This window comes from Aotus nancymaae, unplaced genomic scaffold (genome assembly GCF_030222135.1).
Source record: "Aotus nancymaae isolate 86718 unplaced genomic scaffold, 86718_ANA_hifiasm-v0.15.2.pri h1tg000015l_1, whole genome shotgun sequence".
In the NCBI taxonomy this organism is placed as follows: domain Eukaryota; kingdom Metazoa; phylum Chordata; class Mammalia; order Primates; family Aotidae; genus Aotus; species Aotus nancymaae.
The window spans coordinates 11,749,066-11,773,106 of NW_026988427.1; the positions used below are offsets into that span (position 1 = coordinate 11,749,066).

Sequence of the window (24,041 nt, forward strand, 5' to 3'; positions counted from 1 at the left end):
CAGGGACATTTTCTAGAGGGTAGCTACCACCTCCATGCCACAATCTGCTCTCAGGGACAGTTTCTAGAGGGTAGCTGCCACCTCCACACCATAATCTACCCTTGGGGACAGATTCTAGAACGTAACTACCACTACCACCTCCTCCACCCCACAATCTGCTTTCCGGGATGGTTTCCAGAGGGTAGCTACCACCTTCATGCCACAATCTGCTCTCAGGGACAGTTTCTAGAGGTTAGCTACCACCTCCACGTCACAATCTGCTCTCAGGGACAGTTTCTAGAGGGTAGCTGCCACCTCCACACCACAATCTGCTCTCAGGGATGGTTTCTAGAGGGTAGCTACCACCTCCATGCCACAATCTGCTCTCAGGGACAGTTTCTTGAGGGTAGCTACCACCTCCATGCCACAATCTACTCTCAGGAACAGTTTCTAGGGGGTAGCTACCACCTCCATGCCACAATCTGCTCTCAGGGATGATTTTAAAGCTGCTGGCCCAGTAACCTGTGCCTAGGACCTGGGTTTCCAGTGGAGTCTGCACCACACTGGTAGTGTCAGAGGAGTGTGAAGTGTGGCCTTCCTCCTCGTAGAACAAAGAGACCCAGAATGAGCATGTTCTTCCTCGTGCTGCAGCAAAAGGTGGCCCAGTGATGCCAGGCAGCCCAGGGAGGTACCTTTCACCCCTGCAGGTGGCACCAATGGGAAATGAGCAACAGCCCCAGGAGAGCCAGAAGAGGAAAGCAGACCAGGAGGGCAGTGCCAGGGCTCTGAAGACAAAACTGTTGAAATGACAGGCCACAAAAATAGGCGGAAATCTATACCCTGAACGTGAACAGAGCAACTGCCTGCTAAAATAGATTAAAGTAGGATCAGGAGTCTCCAGACATCGTAAACCAAATGTCCAGGATACATCTGGAAATCACTTGTCATACAAAGAACCAGGAAAGCCACAACCTGAAGATAGTAAGGTAACTGATGTGAATTCCAAGATGAGTCATATGTTGGAATCATCTGCCAAGAATTTTAAAGCAGTCATAAGAACCAGGCTGGGTACGGTGGCTCATGCCTGTAATCCCAGCACTTTGGGAGGTTGAGGTGGGCAGATTACCTGAGGTCAGGAGTTCAAAACCAGCCTGGGCAACATGGCAAACCCCTCTACTAAAAATACAAAAATTAGCCAGGCGTGGTGGTGGGTACCTGTAATCATAGCTACTCAGGGAGGCTGAGGTACAAAAATTGCTTGAACCCGGGAGGTGGAAGTTGCAGTGAGCCAAGATTGTGCCACTGCACTCCAGCCTGGGTGACAGATCAAGACTCTGTCTCAAAAAAAAGTAATTACAGTTTTTTAAACAAGTAAAAAAAAAAAAAAATAGAAAATTTAAGCAAAGAAATAGAAATTATAAAAAGAATCAAGTGGAAATCATAGATCTGAAAAAATAGAATAAAATAATGTTATATCTTCTGCTGGACAGACACAGTGATGGAATGGAGTTAACAGGATCATCAGGGAACTTGAAGATAGAGCAGTAGAATTTTCTCAATCTGAGCAACAGAGAGAAAGTAGATTGAGAAAAAAATGAGCAGAGTCTCAGAGATCTGTGGCACAGTAATTTGTATCATCAGTGTCCCAGAACAAGAAGAGGAAAAGTGTGGGGCTAACATTGCTGAAGAAATAATGGCTGAAAACTCCTCAATTTCAGTGAAAAACGTAAACCCACATATTCCAGAAGCTGAACAAGCCTTCATAGGATAAGCCCTCCAAAAACCCATACTAAGACGCCACAATTAAACTTCTGAAAACTAAAGACAGAGGGAGGAAAAATACTAACTTCCAGAGAAAAACACCAATTTGAATGAAGGCAGATTTCTCAACCAGAACCACAAAAGGCCAGAAGGAAGTGACACACCATTGTTCAACTGTAAAAGGGAAAGAGCTGTTGACTGTGAGTCCTCTACCCAGCAAAACTATCCTTCAGGAATGGAGGAGGAGTAGAGATATTCTTAGGCAGGCACACTAATAGAATGTATTGCTAGGGGACCTACCTTTAAGGAATGCCTAAAGGATACCCTGTAAACAGAGAGAGAATTTTAACAGAAGAGGACTGGGGCCTCCAGAAAGTTGAAAACAATGGAATGGATAAAAATAGAAGTAAATGTCACTGACCATCTTTCACCTAATGAGTTTCTTTAATCATATTTGATGGTTGAAGCAAAAATTACAACACTGATAAGGTGCTTGATGTATGCGGAGGAAATATCTACAAGCACATATCTAACAGAGACAAGGGTAAGGGACTTAAGTGGAAGTCAGGTTTCTACACTCACTCGAGGTGCTAAATCGTGGATGCCGATAGACTGATGGGTTGCATATGTAACAGTGATGTCCTCAAAAACATCATAAAGTGGAATTCTGAAAAACATTCTAGTGTCCCACAGTAAAATATAAGACAACAAACACAGATGATTAAATGGCAGGTGTAAGCCCTAATACACCACTAAATGTAAATGGCCTAAACATACCCATTAGAGGACAGAGGTTGGCTGAATGGATAAAACCCAACCTAACTATATGAATATGCTAAAGCTCACTTCAAACGTAACAACATAGGCAGATCAAAAGTAAAAGGATGGCAAAAGTGTATCATGTAAACATTAATTTTAAAAAGCAGGAGTAGCTGTTGAAATTCCTCCAGAAAAAGATGGACATTACATGATAAAAGAACCCATTGGGAGGATAAAGCAATCCCAAATACACACACAGCAAACAACAGTCCTTCAACATGCGTATAGCAAAAACTGATAGAGCTGAAAGGAGAATGAGACAAGGCTGCTGTTGTAGCTGATGACGACAGCAATTGGTAGAATGACGAGGCAGATAGTCATCAAGGTGCAGCCAAGCAACACCATCAACCAACAGGATCTAATTGATGTTTGCAGAACATACCACTCAACAACCGCAGAATTCACATTCTTTTCTAGTGTCCTCAGAACATAGACCAAGATAGACCATATCCTGGGCCATAAGGCAAACCTTAGCAAATGTAAAAGACTTGTGCAGAGGGCCAGGTGCAGTGGCTCACACCTGTAATCCCAGCACTTTGGGAGGCCAAGGTGAGTGGATCGTCTGAGGTCAGGAGTTCAACACCAGCCTAGCCAACATGGTGAAACCCCCTCTCTACTAAAAATAGAAAAAATTAGCTGGGCGTGGTGTCGGGCACCTATAATCCCAGCTATTCGAGAGGCTGAGCCAGGAGCATTGCTTGAACCCAGGAGGTGGAGGTTGCAGTGAGCCGAGATTGCGTCATTGCACTCCAGCTTGGGGAACAAGAGCAAAACTCTGTCTCAAAACAAAAACAAAAACAAAAAAACTTGCACAGATCACCTTCTCTGACAATAATGGAATCAAACTTACATCAGCAGCATACTGCAGGAAAATCTTCACACGTGTAAATTAGACAATTATTCTGCTCAGAAATGGAAACAATTGCTACCTTTAACAACTTGAAAGAAACTATAAAAGATTATGCAGATGAAAACCAATCCCAAAGGGGTATTTTACGGTTTTGTTTGTATGATAGTCATAAAATAACAGAGATAGAGAACAGATGACTGATCTCCAGGATCTAGGGATGGGATGGCGTGATTATAAAGGGTCACTAGGAGGAAGCCTTGTTTATGGTGCCACTGCAGTTAGGTACCTGGATTGTGGTGGCAACTGCACGAATACCCAGAGGGGTCATGACCTCTCCCCTTTCCCAAGACACACTGTCGGACTGAATAGTTATAACCTGGATTTCAGAAGCAGGGACAATAGCCAACATGTTATAACAAATGAAACATGCCTTGGGATGCTGAGATGGGGAAATCACTTGAGGCCAGGAATTCAAGGCCACCTGGGCAACATAGTGACACCCTGTTTCTACAAAAAAAAAACCCAGAAACTTAGCTGGATGCAGTGACTCACACCTGTAGTCCTGGCTACTTGGGAGGCTAAAGTGGAAGGATTGCTTGAGTCCAAGAGTTTGGGACTAGCCTGGGAAACATAGTGAGATCCCCATCTCTACAAAAAAATAAAAGTTATGGCTAGGCACAGTGGCTCGCGCCTGTAATCTCAGCACTTTTGGGAAGCCAAGGGGGGTGGATCACCCGAGGTCAAGAGTTTGAGACCAGCTTGACCAACAAGGTGAAACCCCGTTCTCTACTAAAAATACAGAAATTAGCCATTCATGGTGGCAGGCACCTGTAGTCCCAGCTACTTGGGAGGCTGAGACAGAAGAATTGCTTGAACCTGCAAGGGGAGGTTGCAGTGAGCCGAGATCGTGCCACTGCACTCCAGCCTGGGTGACTGAGTGAGATTCCATCTCAAAAAAAAAAAAAAAAAAAAAAAATTAGCTGGGTGTGGTGGGGTGCACCTGTAAGCCCAGCTACTCGGGAGGCTGGGGTGGGAGGATCACTTGAGCCAGGAAGGTTGAGGTTGTCAAGAGCTATGATCATGCCTGTATTCCAGCCTGGGCAACAGAGGGAGACATTAAAAAAAAAAAGCTTATAAAAGAGATGAAGTTCTATATCTTACCAAAATGAAACAGGAATAAGAAGGATGTAAGCGAAAATATCAGGGGTATGAACAGCAGAAGCAGCAATGCTAATATCTGTTTAATAGATGTCCCAGGAAGGCAAAATAAAAGTGGGGAGTAGGGAGTATTAGATATTTGAAGGGATAATGAAGACACATTTTCTAGAGTTAAAAATGGTTCAGGCCAAGAGTAGTGGCTCAAGCCTGTAATCCCAGCACTTTGGGAGGCTGAGGCAGGTGGATTGTCTGAGGTCAGGAGTTCGAGACCTGGACAACATGGTGAAACCCCAACTGCACTAAAAATACAAACAATTAGCCAGAAGTGGTGGTGTGTGCCTTTAGTCCCAGCTACTTGGGAGGCTGAGGCAGGAGAATCGCTTGAACCCAGGAGGTGGAGGTTGCAGTGAGCTGAAATCGTGTCACTGCACTCCAGCCTAGGTGACAGAGCAAGACTGTGTGAAAAATAAAAAAGGAGGCTGATGGAGAAGGATACATATAAATATATATGTATGTATATATATGTATGTGTATATAGATATATATATGCTTGTGTTTGTGTGTGTGTATATACATAAATATATGGAGAGAGCTTCCCCTAGTGAAGGCCTGGTGTCTGTGGGTCAGGAATCTACACATGGCTTTACTAGGTCCTCTGAAGGCTGCAATCCATGCTGGGGCTGCGTTCTCATCTGAGGCTCGACTGAGGAAGGGTCCGTTCCCAAGTGCACTTGGTTGTTTCCAGCATTTACTTCCTTGGATGTGGACTGGATGCCGCCCTCAGCTCCTGGCCACGGGGTCCTTTTACAGCTGTTCACGACATAGCAGCTGACTTCCTCAACGCCAGCAAGGGAGAGAGTCCTGCAGCAAGGCAGATGTTAGCATAAGTCATATGTGATGCTCACTCTTCCCCTCTGCTGTACCCCACTGGGCAGGGGTGAGCCTCAGGACCCACGCACACTCAAGGGGAGGGTCCCCCACAAGGCATGAGCACTGGGACGTGGGGACCCTGCGGCCATTCAAGAGTGCCCACCACATTGAAGTTTTGTGCCAACTTTTTTTGTTTTTTTTGTAAATGGAGTCTCACTCTGTTGCCCAGGCGGGAGTGCAGTGGATCGATCTCGGCTCACTGCACCTTCTGCCTCCTGGGTTCAAGCAATTCTCTGCCTCAGTCTCCCGAGTAGTTGGGATTACAGGTGCCTGCCACCATGCCCAGCTAATTTTTTGTATTTTTAGTAGAGACGGGGTTTCACCATCTTGGCCAGGCTGGTCTTAAGCTCCTGACCTTGTGATCCACCTGCCTTTGCCTGCCATAGTGCTGAGATTTACAGGTGTGAGCCACCAAGCCTGGCCTGTGGCAAAATTTTCAGTGAAATGATGCATCCCTTACCTACATAGTGAACAATGCAAAACTTGAATATTAGAGAGCACTGTGTGTGTGTGGGGGCGGGGGGTGTTTTGAGGCAAGATTTCACTCTGCCATCCAGCCTGGAGTGCAGTGGCACGATCATAGCTCTCTGCAGCCTTGAACTCCCAGGATCAGGTGATCCTGCCACCTTAGCCTCCTGAATAGCTAGGACTACAGATGTGCGCCACCATGCCTGGCTAATTTTTGTATTTTTTTTGTAGAGACGGGGTCTTGCTCTGTTGCCCAGACTGGTCTTGAAGTCCTGGGCTCAAATGATTCTCTTTTGGCCCCCAAAGTGCTGGGATTGGAGGCATGAGCCATCATGCCTGGCCACATTGTTTATTTTTATTTTTTATTTCATTTTTTTGAGACAGGGGTTCACTCCTGTTGCCCAGGCTGGAGTGCAGTGGCATGCTCTCAGCTCACTACAACCTCCGCCTCCCGGGTTCAAATGATTCTCCTGCCTCGGCCTCCCGAGTAGCTGGGACTACAGGCCTGCCACCATACCTGGCTAATTTTTGCATTTTTTTTTGTAGAGACTGTGTTTCACCATGTTGGCCAGGCTGGTTTCAAACTCCTGACCTCAGGTGATCTGCCTGCCTAGGCCTCCCACAGTGCTGGGGTTATAGGTGTGAGCTACCACACACGGCCAGAGAATAATAATTATTGTTCATGGTTCCTAGACTCCTACTACGAGCTGCGTGCCCCATGCTCAGCCTCTCATCCCTCAGTCCTCGTATGTCCGCCCAGATTTGAGGATTAGTGGCCTGTCCCATTAGCCACAATCACCTGCAGTATCTCCTCCATCCTCAGCTCAGAGAGCCCACGGACGTTGCCCAGTGAATGCAGCTGGCTGGGGGAGGCTCAGTGGCCGCATCCAGGAAGCCCACGTACAGATCCCATCTCAAACCACGACGCTCTGCAACCTCCCCAGTGGCCAGAGCAACTTAACAAAGAATCTGTCTCCTTTCTGTAGCCCGGAAAATATCTGTGTTTGTCTCTTTGCCATGCTGAGTGAATAAAGAATAAGACAAACACCATCCATGAATACTTGGTGCTTTCGACATAGCAGGGGAGACAGCAATTGAGCTAGCAGCCTTGCCCATCATTATTCAATTGCACTTGTGACGAAAGCTACCACGGAGAAGTACCGGGAACCCTGGGCCCTCTGGAGGCGGTGCTGGTGCCTTAGGGAATTTCTCTGTGTAAGTAACATTTTGGTTGATTCTTGGAGGGTGAATTGGAGCTGACAGAGCACAGAGTTTAGAGGTGCGTGATGACTGGGAAAAGAATGTGGCTTTGGTGGGGTGCGGTGGCTCATGCCTGTAGTCCCAGCAGTCTGGGAAGCTGGGGGGAGGATTGTTTGGGGCCAGGAGTTCAGGACCAGCCTGAGCAACATAGTGAGAGCCCATTTCGACCAAAAAAAAAAAAGATTTAAATACCAGGTGTGGTGGTGCACACCTGTGGTCCCAGCTACTCAGGATGCTGAGGTGGGAGGATGGCTTGGGCCCAGGAATTTGAGGTTGCAGTGAACTGTGGTCACAGCACTGCACTCCAGCCTGGGCGACAGAGTGAGACCCTGTCTCAAAACAATAGCAAAAAGATTAAAAAAACAAAAGCATAAAGACTGTGGCTCCTTGGTTGGAGTTTTGCAAAGCATGGTCACTGTGGTACATTCGGTCACAGTGAATCCTACAGGCACATTCCAGGGTGAAGTAAGACCCCACAGGGCTTAGAAATGCGAATCCCTTTGCTGGGAAAAATAATAGGGCCAAGCATGTAGGGTGGGTCCTTCCCTGTGGGCAGAGGGCACTTTTCTGGGACTTTTGGATGGATAACCCAATCGCCAGCTGCCCATTTTCAGTAGAGGGCATAGCTGCTTAGGTGCTGTGTGACAGCCAGGATTTGTCACTGTGGTGACCCACCTGTTGAGGTCCACATGGTTTGATGACCAAGCACAGCTCCTCTGAGCTCACTGGACCCCTCCCTCTGTCTTAATCCAGGACCATTTAATAGGGTTGTCAGTGTGTGTGTTGGGGGAGATTATGTAAGATCTGGGGTGTATTCACTTGGATGTTCTCAGTTGCAACTAACAAAAAGCAAAAAGTCAACTGGCTCAGGCAGCAGAAGGCATTTATTTTATTTATTTAGAAATGGAGTTTCGCTCTTATTGCCCAGGCTGGAGTGCAGTGGTACGATCTCGGCTCACTGCAACCTCTGCCTCCCAAGTTCAAGTGATTGTCCTGCCTCAGCTTTCCGAGTAGCTGGGATTATAGGCATGTGCCACCACGCCTGGCTAATTTTGTATTTTTAGTAGAGATAGGGTTTTGCCATATTGGCCACGCTGGTCTCGAACTCCTGACCTCAGGTGATCCATCCGCCTCGGCCTCCCAAAGTGCTGGGATTACAGGTGCAATCCACCGTGCCTGGCTGAAGGTATTTATTGATGAACAGAATTGGGAAGTCCAGATATGGGGAGAGCCTCAGGTTTGGTTTGAGGACGGCGGTGGCTCCGTTTCTCCAGGATCCTGTTTCTTCCCACTTCTGTGTTGATTTCATCCTCCGGGACTGATCAGACAGTGAGCGGGACACTACGGAACCATCTGGCCTCGGCTCAAGCCAGTAAGGCTGCAGCAGGAGAGGCCCGGGGATCAGGCAGAAGGTCGTCTGCAGGCTGGGGCGGTGGGGGCCACGCGTCGAACTGCTACCAGAGCCAGTCTGGAGAGGGAGTTCTTGCAGGGGCTGGGGGCCACTGGAACAGGGACCTGAATGACCAGGAGAAGTGTGAAAGTGAGAAGCAGTGGGAGCTTCTGTCGTACCGGTGAGGAGAGGACCTCAGCTCATTGGGGCCAGGGGCCGCATGTCTGGTGGGCCAGGTGCACGCTGCCAGCAGCCAGCCTCCAAACCTGGGCGGTCCTTGTCTCTAAAGGACACAGGTTGAGGAGGCTCTCTGCCTGGAGAGGTATCGCAGCAGAAGGAGGGCTTGTGCGTGTGCCTTGGGATCAGAGGGCTATCCTGTGAGGTCAGCTGGAGAGGGGCCTCCACCCTTGCTAGAGGCACAGTGCGGGGGAAGTCTTTATAGGGGGTTTCCAGAGAACCCCAGGAGAGCCTGGGAGAGAAGCAGCCAGCCCTGGAGCATCTGCCCCCAAAGCAAGACACCGCCGCGGTCAGGTGACAAAACCCGGGCCTTTTGTGCTATCCTTCTCACCAGGCCACCCTGGAGGAGCAGCAGTAATTAGGGGAGGAGGAGGGAGTGGAGGGGCTGCGGGGAGCACACGATGGCACCGCTGGTCTGTGGCAGCTCCAGGCAGGCCCGGGCTGGGGAAGCCAGAAGTCTGAGAGGGTCGTGGGTTGGAGTTCTGAATCAGAGACTGGGCCTGGATTCCTGAGAAAGGCTCAGGACAAACGCAGGTCTGCCTGGAGCGGGGCTGGGGCCAGTAGGTGCTGAGGGTGAGGGCTGAGGACCAGGGAGCTTCGTGTTTGACCCCCGAGGGTGGCGTGTTTGGTTTACATTCACCCTGGCAGGAAGAGGCCGGGGCAGTGTCAGCCCTGCTGGGGAGCATGCTGGGCAGGGCTGGTGACCTGTGTAGTGCCCGTGCGGGCAGGTGAGTGGGGGAACAAGTGAGCACTGGGCAGGTGAGTTTGGAAGAGGTGAGCATGGAACAGGGAAGCTGGACAGGTGAGTGTGGACCAGGGGGGCATGGGAGGGCTGAGTGGGAGACAGTGAGTGTGTACAGGTGAGTGGGGGAACAGGTGAGCACAGGGCAGGTAAGTGTGGAATAGGGAAGCTGGACAGGTGAGTGTGGACCAGGTGAGCATGGGATGGGTGAATGGGAGACAGTGAGTGTGTACAGGTGAGTGGGGCAACATGGGCATGGATCAGATGAGTGTGAGACAGCTGAGCAATAAACAAGAAAGCTGGACAGTTGAGTGTGGAACCGGTGAGCATAAGATGGGTGAGTTGGGAGTGTAGGGGAGAGCGGGGCAGGTGAGCGGGGGACCAGCGGGCTGGGCAAGTGAATGTGGAGAGGGACGCAGATGTCGTCTCCTTCACAGCCTGAACTGCCCGCCCCTTGCCTGGTGTTAGAGCCTCTGGGGAAGGGGAGATGGAGTTTCTGCCCCCACCCTGGCAGGATAGGGCAGTGTGCGGTGGGAGGATAAGGATGATTCCCTTTCCTGAGGGGTCGTGGTTGTGAGTTAGGATGTCACCAAGAGGCTCCTCCTAGGCTCCAGGGAAGGTGGGAAAGAATTTAGGAGGACCCCGATTTCCCACTGGGCTTTGGGGTGAAGGTGGTGGCCCTAACCGGTGGGAGTCAGCTGGGGTAGGAGTGCTGGGCCCACCTGGCCACCCACTTCTGGCCCTTAAGGGAGCACGAGACCCAGGGAACAGGCATGCTTGCTGGGTACGGGTGTCCTATAGACGCAGGGATGTGACTCTCCCAGGTGTGAGCAGCTCAGGCGGCTGCGGTGGGCGTGAAGGTGTGTGTGTGGGTGCCCAGATCATCACCTGGCAGCCCCACGGCCTGCACCAGCTGTGTTGGGCGACTCAGGGTCTGCGTGGAGGGGGCGAGGGGCGGCAAGAGCGGGGGTCCAGGCCGTGCTGCGCATGAACTTGCGCCGGTGGGGGATGGGGGGGCGGGGAGCCCGGCGGGGGAGGGGAGAGTCCGGGTGGGCCGGGACTGGGGGCCCCGCGGGGAGGTGGTGGTGAGGGGAGACGGGCTGCGGGCCTGCCTGGGCGGCAGGGGGCGGGGGGTGCAGCGGCTGCGCGCGGCGCGTGGGCGGGCGTGGAGGGCGGCGCCGCTGCAGTGCGGGGACCCGCTCGCTCGCTCGCCCGTCGTTCCCGCGCCCCGCGTACCCGCGCAGCCGCCTCCTGGCCTCGGGCGCCGCGCATCCAGGTACGTGGGGCTGGGCTGGGGTCTGTGCCGGGACCCCGGGGCCTGGGAGGCTCCCTGGGCATGCGGGCATCCTTCGGCCCCCGCCCCGGGAGGGGCGCGCGGGGCGGAGTCGGGCCTGGGGCGCCTAGTCAGGGGTCCCCAGCGCAGGGGCCGGGGCTGGGGCTGGGGGTGCGGGGTCTTGGGGTGGAGGCCGCGTTCCCCGGGGGCGGCTTGGCTGGGCTGGGGTCCTGCGCTCTGCGGTGAGGGGCGGGCGCGGCCGGGCCTGGCCATGGTGACCTCGCCTGCGCGGCCGCCGCATTTGTCCCCCCCCCACGTTCCCCCCGCGCGGCTCCCCTTGTTTACCTGCGTTTCTGCTTTTTCCTGTGAAGAGGCGCGCCCAGCCCATCCACAGCCTCACCCTCCTCTCTCCCTCCCCCGAGGCTGCGCGCAGGGGCCCCCCAACATTCACGTTTCACACGAGTGCCCCCAGAAAGGGGGGATGGAGGAGGGCGAGGCCCTGTAACCCCCGTGATGGACCCTCAGGGCGCCGGGCCCCACTACTCCTCCCACCGCGGAATCCTCGGAGCCGCAGAAGGGGCTTCTCTGCCGCGTGCGCCTGCGTCCGAGCCCCTCCACCCCTGCCGGGTCTGTTGAGAGGGAAAGCTCTGGGGGTCATTACGTTTCACAACTCACCTGGCCCCGCGGAATGGAAGATCTTTGACAAATGCGGAATCAGTGACTTTCTTACCGGCTCCTTGGAGAAGCCTGATTCACGCCGCCTGCGTTTCTGCGGCGCGCAGCCCTGGGCCGCTCTCAGGCCTCGGTGATTTGTTTTCTGGACAGGAAGGAAGCAGCAGCGCTCGCCATGGCCTCCCCGCCCGCCTGCCCCTCGGAGGAGGACGAGAGCCTGAAGGGCTGCGAGCTGTACGTGCAGCTGCACGGGATCCAGCAGGTCCTCAAGGACTGCATCGTGCACCTCTGCATCTCCAAGCCCGAGCGCCCCATGAAGTTCCTCCGGGAGCGCTTCGAGAAGCTGGAGAAGGTGAGTGGTTTCCCTTCGCAGGTGTCCTGGGGCAGAGGCAGCAGCCAGAGAAGCCTTCCGTCCATCCTGTGGTTTTCCAAGGCTGGGTGCCCCACAGAACGCCTGCCATCCTACAGGTCCTTCCAGAAGCGTGGGTAGAGAGGCCAACCTGGGACCGACCCTCCGTTGTTCGATCGCTTGAGAGTCATCCCTCCTAGGCTCGGTCCTCCGTGCCACAGAATTTTCCCTTGTTTCCAGTGGGTTCTCGGTCTTCAGAGCTCTTGGGGAAGGCGGTTCAGGGTTTTAGGTCCAGGTATTTTGTTAGCTTGTGGGACTTATCGACAGTTTTCAGCTCGAGGAACCGAGATGAGGGCCAGGTCAGTTATAGATGCTGTCGGCACTTGGGATAAAAGAAAATAGCTCCCACGGGATAGCTCACGCCTGCAATCCCAGCACTTTGGGAGGCGAGGCAGGCAAATCACCTGAGGTCGGGAGTTCGAGACCAGCCTGGCCAACATGGCGAAACCCCATGTCTACTGAAAATACAAAAATTAGCCTGGCATGGTGTCGGGCACCTGTAATCCCAGCTACTGGGGTGGTTGAGGCCAGAGAATCGCTTAAACTGGGAGATGGAGGCGCGATGAGCCGAGATTGCACCACTGCACTCCAGCCTGGGCAACAGAGCAAGACTCTATATGAAAAAAAAGAAAAGAAGAGGAAGAAAATAGCTCCCATGGCTAAGGTGACGTGGGATGTTTGAGGTCAGATTCCACGTTAATGTGTATGTCTGAGGCCTTGCGGCGGTGGGAGAGGAAAGCGCCCTTCAGCGTGTGTGGTGGGAGAAGCCCAGGCCCGCTCCCGCTCTTCTCTACCCCATGCCTCATTCCTCCGGGAGTGACGCCTCTCACCCGCTTCCTGGCCTCCTGCATCTGGGCTCTTTTCATAGAAGTGCATGGCTGGGAAGTGGAGGCTGGGACAGGAGCCCCCGAGCTGACCCAGCTGCGTCCCCTCCCCTCCCCTCGCTGTGGGCTCCTCCAGTCCTTGCTCTGGGCCCCACCCCAGGCTTTCTGGGTATCCCCTAAGGTTTCTCCTCTTGGTCCTTTAACGCAAATTAACTGTCCGCTGTGCCGATCTCTCCAGGGGGCCAGATGGGAACCTGGGAAGCGCCTGTGAGCCACCTGGTCCCCGTCCAGCGGTGTTGATGCATTCGACAGGGCCTCCTGCGATCACGTAGCCTTAACCCAAAGAAATGAATTTAACTCTTCGCTTGGAAACAATCCATGAAGAAACACTTTAAAGTTATGCATGCCTGTTAAGGAAAATTTGAAAAGTTCAGAAGTGGAAAGAAAAAATAAAAATGCCCTCGACTCCTCTCCACCAAATTTCCCCTCAAATGTTGTTTCTATAAAAACATAGTTGCAGGCCAGATACCGTGGCTTGTACCTGTAATCCCAGCATTTGGGAGGTCAGGGTGGGAAGATTGCTCGAGGTCATGAATTCAAACTTGTCTCTCAAAAATATTTTTAAAATTAGCTGGATGTTGTGGCAACTGCCTGTGGTCCCAGCTACCTGTAGGCTGAGGCTGGAGGATCACTTGATCTCAGGAGTTTGAGGCTGTGGTGAGCCAGGATCACACCACTGAGTTCCAGCCTGGGTGACAGAGCAAAACCCTGTCTCAGGAATACATACACACATACATGCACATATATGCGTGTGCACACATGCATGAGTCCTAGTTGCAGTCACCTTATAGATGCAATTTGCGTTTTATGTTTTTCGTTTTTTTATATGCTTTTTGAAGATTTCACTTTGAGTGACTGCATAATGTTCTGTGGAAGAGATATACTAAGGGTTTTCAACCTTTCCCCCATGAGTGAGTGTACAATTGTTTCCTTTTTTTTGTATTAAATATTGGGGCTAATGGACTTGGTGGCTCACGCCTGTAATCCACTAAAAATATGAAAATTAGCCAGGTGTAGTGGTGGCTGCCTGTAGTCCCAGCTACTCAGGAGGCTGAGGCAGGAGAATCACTTGAACCTGGGAGGCAGAGGTTGCTGAGAGCTGAGATCATGCCACTACACTCCAGCCTGGGCAACAGAGCAAGACTGTCTCAAAACAAACAAACAAACAAACAAAAACCTGGGGTCGAGTTCGGTGGCTCACGCCTTTAATCCCAGCACTTTGGGAAGCCCAGGTGGGTGGATCACTTGAGCCCAGGAGTTGGAGACCAGCCTGGCCAAGATGGCGAAATCCCGTCTCTACTGAAAATACAAAAATTAGCTGGGAGTGGTGGCGTGCACCTGTAATCCCAGCTGCTTGGGAGGCTGAGGCAGGAGAATTGTTTGAACCAGGGAGGCGGAGGTTGCAGTGAGCCGATTGCAAAACTGCACTCCAATCTGGGCGACAGAGTGAGACTCCGTCTCAAAAATAAATAATTTTTTTTTAAAAAAGTATATGGGAGGACGTGTGCAGGTTACATGCCAATATGACACCATTTTATATCAGGGACATCAGCATCCACGGGTTCTGGTACCCTTAGAGATTCTAGAACCATCCCCCATGGATACCAGTGGATGACTGTACCACACACCGGGCATCTTAAACAACAGAAATCTCCTCCCACGGTTCTGGAGGCTGGAAGTCCGAGATCAAGGTGTAGGGGGATGGCTTCTTCTGGGTCCATGTGGAAGAAAGTTCTGCGTCTCCCCGCCCCTAGCCCTGGCTCTGGCTGGTGCTGGGGATCTTCGGTGGTCCAGGCTGGAAGTCTGAGATCAAGGTGTGGCAGGATAGCGCCTTCTTGGTCCATGCGGTAGAAGATTCTGTGTGTCTCTCCCCAGCGCTGGGTGGTGCTGCCCAGGTTGGCAGGCGCATCACAGGTCTCTGCCTTCATCCTCACATGGTGTTGTGCCCCCGGTCCAAATCCCCCCTCCTTTTTTTTTTTTTTTTTTTGAGACGGAGTCTCGCTCTGTTGCCCAGGCTGGAGTGCAATGACGTGATCTTGCTCACTGTAATCTCCACCTCCCGGGTTCAAGTGATTCTCCTGCCCCAGCCTCCCAAGTAGCTGGGGACTACAGGCACATGCCACCACACCCAGCTAATTTTTGTATTTTTAGTAGAGATGGGGTTTCATCATGTTGGCTAGAATGGTCTCAATCTCTTGACCTCAAGATCCACCCGTTTTAGCCTCCCAAGGTGCTTGGATTACAGACGTCAGCCACTGCGCCTGGTCCAAATTTCCCGTTTTTATAGGGACACCAGTCATCCTGGATCAAGGCCACCCTAATGACCTCATTGTAACATCATCACCTCCATCAAGACCCTGTCTCCAAATAAAGTCAACTTCTGAGCTTCTGAGGTTAGGACTCCAGAGTGTCTATTTTTGGGGACACGATTCACCGATCCCAGTGGCCTTCTTGGGCCTGGGCAGGGCAGTTTTTCTCAGGCCCTTCTCCAGCAGCGAGCCATTGCTGAGTGAAAATAGCAGGTTGCAAGATATGATCTATGGTACAGTTCCCTTTTTCTTCAAAGTGATGCCAGTGCTAATGCGTCTATAGGCAAAGAAAAAAATCTGAGGGGCATTCACCAAAATGTCAGGAAGAGTGGTGTCTCCGGGCACGATTACAGGTTATTGTTTCTGTTTTCTGCAGTTGCTGATAGAGACAGGCCTTTGGGGAGCTTTGGTGAAGTCTTTGAAATCGCATACATGTTCTGTGTGTGGGTGTATTTAACTGGGAAGAATGCCCCTTAGCTTGCAGTGGCTTCTCAAATGGAGCTGAGATCCCAAAATATAAACCACCTAACAGGGGCCTAAAATTCCATGGGAGTCTCATTTTCTGCTGCGTTCTCTTGACCAGTGAGGTGCTATGGCATGCTTGCAATAGAACCAGGAAGCGTGTCTCTGGGCAAGGCGGCAGCCCTGGTAAAGAGGGTCAGGGTCTGAGCCACCCCCTCGAGGCCAGCCAGGGCTGAGTGGCAGGAAGAAGCCTCCATGGAGGGTTTTTCTCCACTTGTATCCCAAGCAGGGTGCATGTTTGTGAGGCTTTCATAAAGCACCTGGGATAAACCCACACAGACTGGCAGGGGTGGCCCAGCTCTCAGAGTGCCATCCATGCCAGCTGGGCTTGGCCTCTGGTGCTCCGGCCTTCATGAATAAGTTCTTCTGTGGTGGTGACTTAAGCTGACAAACTATTCCTTATTTGATGGCAAAACACAGCATGGAAGTTTCCTCAGCAAGATGTGATCTTTCAGAAGATTATGCAAAATGACAACATCATCAATCTTTTTTTTTTTGATACAGGGTCTGGCTCTGTTGTCCAGGCTGGAGTACAGTGGCATGATTGCAGCTCACTGCAACCTCCACCTTTCAGACTCAAGCCATCCTCCCACCTCAGCCTCCTGAATAGCTGGGACTACTGGAGCACGCCACTATGCCTGGCTAATTTTTGTATTTTTTGTAGAGCTGGGTTTTTGCCATGTTGCCCAGGCTGGTCTCGAACATTACTGAGCTCAAGCGATCCTCCCTGCTCAGCTTCCCAAAGTGCTAGGATTACAGATGTGAGCCACGGTGCCCGACTCATCTGTTTTTCTTTTCTTTCTTTTTTTTTTTTTGAGAGAGTTTTGCTCTTGTTGCCCAGGCTGGAGGGCAATGGTGTAATCTCGGCTCGCTGCAACCTCCGCCTCCTGGGTTCAAGCAAATCTCTTGCCTCAGCCTCTCGAGTAGCTGGGATTACAGGCATGTGCCACCATGTCTGGCTAATTTTGTATTTTTAGTAGAGAAGGGGTTTCACCGTGTTGGCCAGGCTGGTCTTGAACTTCTGACCTCAGGTGATCCGCCCGTCTTGACCTCCCAAAATGTTGAGATTACAGACGTGAGCCACCATGCCCGGCTCATCTGTGTTTTTCGGCATCAACAGGTCCTGTGTTTTTATCTCTGGGCAGTGTTCTGTTATATGGATGGATTGCAGCTTGCCTATCCTGTGCCCAGTCTAGGAACCTTTCCAGTTTTTGCTGACTACAAATAAAGGGGCTATAAATATTCATCTTAGAGGTTTTCAGTGTGGAAGTAGGTTTTTATTTCACTTAAATCTAGTGTTTAAGTAGTGAAATTCCTGGGTCATAGGCTAAGTGTATGTTTATGAGAAACTGCCAAGCTGTTTTCCAGAATGTCTGTCCTATCTTGTGTTCCAAGCACCCGTGGTTCTTGTTCCTCAGTATCAGCACCCTTTAATATTGTCAATTTTAAAAAACGTTTAGCCATTTCTAATAGATATATGGTGGCACTTAAAGTGTGTGTGTGTGTGTGTGTGTGTGTGTTTTTTTTTTAGACAGAGTTTTGCTCTCTTGCCCAGGCTAGAGTGCAATGGTGTGATATTGGCTCACTGCAGACTCTGCCTCCTGGCTTCAAGTGATTCTCCTGCCTCAGCCTCCCCAAGTAGCTGGGATTACAGGCACCCGCCCACCACCATGCCTGGCTGATTTTTATATCTTTAGTAGAGACAGAGTTTCACCATGTTGGCCAGGCTCCTGAGCTCAAGCTCTGCCTCCCATGTGCTGGGATGCGTGAGCCACCACGACTCACTCTGAAGTGGTTTTATTTTACATTTCCTGATGACGAAAGTTGTTGAGGATGTTTTCATATGCTTATTTTCCGCCCAAATATCTTCTTTGGTGAAGTGTCTGTTCATGTCTTTTGTCCATTTCTCGTATTAGGTTATCTGTTTTCTTACTACTGAGTTTCAGAATTTTTTATAAACTGTCAGATATTTAATTTATAAAATATTTTCTTCTAATGTTTGGCTTGTTTATCCATTTTGAGATGGAGTCTTGCTTTGTTCACCAGGCCTGGAGTATGGTGGTGCGATCTTGGCTCACTGCAACCTCCGCCTCCCGGATTAAAGTGATTCTTTACCTTAGTCTCCTGAGCAGCTGGGATTACAGGCGCCTGCCACCATGCACAGCTAATTTTTTGTATTTTTAGTAAGGACGGGATTTTGCCATGTTGGCCAGGCTGGTCTCAAACTCCTGACCTCAAGTGATCCACCTGCCTCTGTCTCCCAAAGTGCTGGATTACAGGTGTGAACCACTGCACCTGGCCATAGTTTGTCTATTTCAAAGAATTGTTTTATTTCACTTAAGTTGTTAAATTTATGAATATAGAGATTTGGGTCATGTTACCTCACCCCTTTAATGTCTGTAGTGCTTGTGTTATTTCACTCCTTAGATAGTACTTTCTGGATGTTCTTTTTTGCCCGATCAGTCTGGCTAGAGGTTTATCAATTTTACTGATCCTTTCAAAGGGTTAGATTTTAATTTCATTGATTTTCTCTATTTTCGTTTAGATTTTATTGGGTTCTCCTCTTATTTCTATTATTTTATTTCTTCTGCAGTCTTTGGGTTTTATCTGCTCTTCTTAAAATTTCTTAAGGTGAAATTTTAGATAATTGATTTGAGACTTTTTTTTCTGAGAGAAATATTTAATGCTACAGATTTTTCTCTAAAGCTTTGTTCTAGCTACAGCTCACAATTGTGATATGCTGTATTTTCATTTTCTATTTAGCCCAAAATATTGTCTGTTTTCCCTTGAGATTTCCTCTTCGGCTCATCTTATTTAGAAATTTGTTGTTTAATTTCCAAATATTTGGGGATTTTTTTTGTATCTCTCTGTTATTTATTTCTAGTTTAATTCCATTACTGTCAGGGAACATACTTTGTATGGTTTTAAATCTTTATTTTGTTAAGGTGTGCTTTATGGCTGATGATATGCTTTGTCTTGGTGAATGTCACATGTGCCCTTGGAATCACCGTGTGCTGCTGTTGGGTGGTGTGTTCTGTAGATGTTGGTGAGGTCTAGTGGTCTGAGGGGTTGATCAGGTGAGTCTTTTGCATTCTTGCTCATTTTCTGGCCTCTTGCTATGCTTACTGCAAAGAACAGCATTGAAACTGCCAATTATAATTGAATATTTGTCTGTTTCTCCTTTAGTTCTACCAGTTTTTGCTTTATGTCTGTTGGAGCTGTTATTAGTTGCATATACATTTGGGATTATTACTATGTTTTCCTGGTGGATAAACCCTCCTATCATTATTAAGCGTTTCTCTTTGTTCCTTGTGATTTTCCTTGTTCTGACGTCTGCTTTATCTGATATTAATACAGCCACGTTAACAGGATTTATGTGATTAATCTTTTTCTATCCTCTTATTTTAGCTATATCGATAAAGTGTGCTTCTTATAGATAGCATGTACTTGGTTCTCATTTTTTATGGAATTTGACAGTTTCTGTTTTTAATTGGTATGTTTAGACTATTCACATTTTTTAAAAAGAAAACACTGTTTATTGCTCTGTGTGTGTAGTACATACAGTATGTACAGTATAGTATGTGGTGTGTCTTAGTGTGACTTCCCTTTGAGTTTGTCTTGTTGCCCTTTGCAGATCTTCATATACATTTGTGTCTTTGAAGAAATTTGGGAAGTTCTCAGCCATTATTTCTTAAGATAGTTACTTTTATATGTCTTACCTCACTTATAGGTCATATATATTCGATGTAATTGTTGATATGGCTGGATTTAGGTCTCGCATTTAATTATTTTTCTATTTGTTTTCTCTGGCTTTTCTTCCTGTGTTTCTTTTTTCCTTCCTTTAGATTATTTGATTATTTTTTAGTGCTTGTCTTTTTTACTGTTTTTCTTTAAGTGATTGCTATAGGCATTACAATATAATAATAACTTTATACAGACTTTTTAGAGTTAATATTTTACCATTTCAAGTAAAACATACAAGCTTGCCGTCATGTGGGCCCATTTACCCTCCCCGTATTGTTTCTGGTTATTGTAGGTACCATGTTTACACGTGTCGAACCTTCCCCCACTCCCTTGACAATGTTACGTTTTTATTTGAACATTTTCACATACTTTAAGAGGCGAAAAGAGTCTAGAAGACATACCTGGGTATTTACCATTTCTGTTGCTCGTCTGTGGTTCCTGAAGTGTTTTTCTTTCCCTCTGGGATGATTTCCCCCTGCCTGAAGAACTTGCTTTTAGCATTCTCAGAGCAAGACTGCGGGTGACAGATTCTTAGTTTCCTTCATCTGAGAATCTCTCTGGTTTGCCTTCATTCCTGAAGGACATGTTTGCTGGATACAGCATTCTGAGTGGAGAGTGATTTTATTTCAGCAGTTTAAAGACGTTGTTCCACTTTATGGTTTCCAATGACAAATCAGGCTTTTGGCCTCATTCACTTTGTTTTATGTTTCTTTTCTCTGGCTTTTTTCATGATTTTTCCTGTGTGTTTAGTTTCTCAAAGTTTGAGTACAATGTGTCTGAGTTTCATTTTCTTTGAGTTTATCTTGTTTTCCTTTGATTTTGAATCAGTACATTAATTCTTTTCAACATATTTGAGAAGTTTTCAACCATCATGTCTTCAATTTTTTTTTTCTGTACAACCCTCTTTCTCCTCTCTTTCAGGGACTCCAGTGACACATATCTTAGATTTTTAAATATTTTCCCACAGTTCCCTGAGGCTCTGTTAAATCTCTTTTCTTTTCTTTTCGGAGTCTCACTCTGTCACCCAGGCTGGAGTGCAGTGGTGCGATCTCAGCTCACCACCACCTCTGCCTCTTGGGTTCAAGTGATTCTCCTGCCTCAGGCTCCCGAGTAGCTGGGATTACAGATGCATGCTAATTTTTGTATTTCAGTAGAGATGGGGTTTCGCCATGTTGGCCAGGCTGGTCTCAAACTCCTGACCCGAGGTGATCCACCTGCCTTGGCCTCCCAGAGTGCTAGGATTACAGGCGTGAGACACCATGCCCTGCTCACCTGTCTTCTTGGTGGGATGATTTCTGTTGATCTGTCTTCAAACTTACCAACTCTTTCTTCTGTTATATCCCTTCTGCGACTGATCCCATCTAGTGAATTTTAAATTTTTTGTTACTTTATTTTTTAGTTTGAAAATTTGTATATATTTTTCAGTTCCAAACTTTTTATTTAGTCGTTCCTCCTCTTCCTATTCCTCCTCCTGTTCTTCTCCTCCTTCTTTCTTCTTCTTCCTTTTTTCTTTTGAAATAAATTTGATTTATTTGCTGGTAATTCCCCCACCAATTCCAAGAGTATTCACCTTCACTTCATGGAAAATAGTTAAAATTGCTGCTTTAGAGTGTTAATCTGATAATCCCATGATCTCTGGCATCTTGAGGTTGTTAGTCATGAATTGTCTTTTCTCTTGAGAATGGGTCAGATTTTCCTAGTCCTTGATCTGTTGAGTAATTTGTCAAGCAACTGGATTGTATTCTGGACATTTTCTATATTATTTTGTCAAGCTTTGGGTCCCATTAAAATCCTATGGAGAAGGTTGGTATTTTTGTTTGTTTTAGCAGGAAATCAACTGATGAGGTTCAGACTGCAAGTTCTGAATGGCTGCCGCCCTTTGTGGGTGACGATGCCAACATGAGTTCCATTTCTGAGCCTCTGCCGCACTGCTTTGGTGCAGCCCTGTGTGGGCTGCTTGGGGGCTGCTCTGGGACTTGGACATTGTTTTACTTGCAGCTTGGTCCTCAGCACCTTTGCTATGGTTCTCTGTTTACTGTGCGTATGAAACTTGGGGTTGAACCTCTCACTTGTATCAGTTTCATGGAATTCAGGGACCCCCATTTTGTCCTTTCTCCTCTGTGGGATTTCTCTCACTCTCCATCCAAGAGAGATCCTACCTCCAGCACACAAATCAAATATGCCTGTTTCCCACCCTGCCACCCCATTCCTAGCCCAAGCCACTGTCCCCTCAGCTGAATGACTGCAGCAGCCTCTCTGCTTCCCATCAGGCCCCATGCTCCATTTTTCACATCAGTCCCAGCCAGAGCCATCTTCCAGAAACACAAATCGAACTCCATCCCCTTCTTAAAACCTTCCCAGTGCTCTCCTAACAAATCTAAGCTCCTTCCTGCCTCATGGAGTCTCGCTCCTGCTTGCCTCTCCACTGCAGCCCACGCCACTCTGTCCCTTACTTTTACTCCAGCCACCCAAGGGCTCCAGCCACCCAAGGTCTCCGGCCAGCACTGTCCTGTCACCTGGAATGCCCTCCACACCCCTCCTGCAGCTGGCCACTCTTCAGCACTTGCTTTAGGGCCAAGACTGCCTCCTCGGACAGCCTCTTACCACAACCCTGCCTTGGGCAAGCTCAGAGGAGGAGATCTCGGTTTCAGCTCCAACCCCAAGTCCCAGCTTTGAAGGGAGGGAGAGTCTTTAGTGCCCTCTGACCCTCCCAGCTCACTACTTGGTGAGCATGACACTGTGTGTTGTGCTGAGATGGTATCTGCCTACTCCTTCCTCCAGCTGTGCCCTCTGCCCTTCCTACCCCGGGCGTTCCTGTGTTGGGAGGGGACCTGACCGTCAGCGCCTTCCTGCTTTTGGAGTCAGTCCCTCCCAATGCAGGAACACCCGGACACTGCACTTGGTGCTCTGCGTACTTTATCTCGTTGAATTCTCATGCAGGCCTAGCCAGATGAGCTGTTTACACTCCCATCTCACAGATGGGAAAACGGATGTTCGGAGGGAGAGTGTCGGTCCGCCAAGGTCACGGAGCTGGGCGCAAACCCACACATGCCTTTGAGACCACACCCTTCCCTCCTTGCCTGTAGGCCCTGGCCCCTGGCTTGCTGGGGCAGGGTGTGGGGTTCTCCTGGGGTTGGCCCTGATGGTGGACCCCCTGCCTTCTGCTTCTTTCTCATCCTCCATTCCTAGGCACTCAGGCGTTTCCACCTTTGCCCTGCAAGGCTGGTGCCCCTGTGTGTCACAGGCTGGGGCTGAAGTGCCGTCCTCCAGGAGGGAGAGGTGGTGTGGGGGCACAGCTGCCATGGCGGGTGAAGGAGCGAGTGTGATGTCTGTGTGAGTGACACGTGCACACACTTGCCCAGATGCACACACGTGCACACACAGGCAAGGCTGTACTATTGCCACTAAGGGGGAAGGAAATGGAGTTGTGTGTGCACAACTCCAAGTTGTAAGTGCATTAAAACACATGCACTTACCCAGATGCATAGCTGTGCACACACCTGGACATGCTCAATGTACTCCGAGGTGGTGGATGCAAGGGGTGTGTTTGCATGCACATGTACATGCTCACACATGCTCAACTGGATGTGCACACGCCGACACACATACTTAACATGTACGTGTCCACACGTGTACTTACCTAGATGTGCACATGCACACACATGTACTTACCTGGATGTGGACACACACGTACACATTCACACGTGTGCACATGCCCACACGTGTACTTACCTAGATACATACACACTGACACATACACTCACCTGGACGTGCAAATGGGCACACATACGGACATGCCATTTGCTTCTGAAGGTGAGCAGGGGCCCTCGCCTGTGCTCACACCCTCCTGTGTAAACTCTGTCCCCAGCCTCACTGGGATGTGCATCTTCATCTTCTGTTTTTATCTTATTTTATTAATTTAATTTTTAATTTTTTAATATTTTTATAAAGATGATGCCTCCCTATGTGGCTCAGGCTGGTCTTGAACTCCTGACCTCAAGTGATCTGCCAGCCTTGGCCTCCCAGAGTGCTGGGATTACAGACGCGAGCCACCGTGCCCGGCCCAGCCTGTTAATTTCTAATTCTTTTCTTTTCTTCTTTCCTTTCCTTTCTCTCTTTGTTTGTTGTACTCTCCATTGAGGGCTGGTACACAGTAAGTGCTCAGTAAATGATTCAAGACCTGCGTCTCTCTTCCAACATTGCCACTGAATGGTTGGCTTCCCCTGAACAAATCCTTTACCCTCTCTGGGCCTCAGTTTCCCTGCATCATGGCTGGGGATGATTTGCCCCTGCGAGGTGGGCTTGTGGGTCCTGGCCTCAAATACAACTGGCCCTTGAGACTTAGGGATTCACAGAGTGCCAAGGGGGTGTCTTAGGGCCGCTCATAGAACTGCTCCAGGGACATGGTCCAGAAACACCTCTCACACCTGCCCAGCACGCAGTGGGTGGCCCCGTGGAAGTCCAGACACCCTCTATCAAAGGCATCAAGGCTGGGTGGACCAGCCGCCTCTCAGAAAACCCTTTCAGTGGGAGGGGGCAGCCGTGTCCTCGTGGGAGCGAGAACCGGGCTGCAGATGCGACGGAGGAATTCCATTTGCCAGTAATTCTTGTGTACAGCCTACTCTCGGGAGGAT

The 24,041-nt window shown here is 49.4% G+C and overlaps 1 protein-coding gene across 2 annotated transcripts in view; it reads left to right on the top strand.

The window, feature by feature from the left end:
• The window catches only part of PRKAR1B (protein kinase cAMP-dependent type I regulatory subunit beta), a 160,043-nt gene that overhangs the window by 4,216 nt on the left and 131,786 nt on the right, over positions 1–24,041 (top strand). The window contains exons 1-2 of one of the 2 annotated variants that reach the window (XM_012451554.3): positions 10,436–10,454; positions 11,693–11,891. In XM_012451554.3, coding sequence (XP_012306977.1) covers positions 11,715–11,891 — 177 coding nt within the window. In that variant the 5' untranslated portion in view covers positions 10,436–10,454; positions 11,693–11,714. Of the gene's footprint in view, positions 1–10,435; positions 10,455–11,692; positions 11,892–24,041 lie in introns of those variants that run through there. The other variant, XM_021676288.2, reaches the window with a different exon arrangement.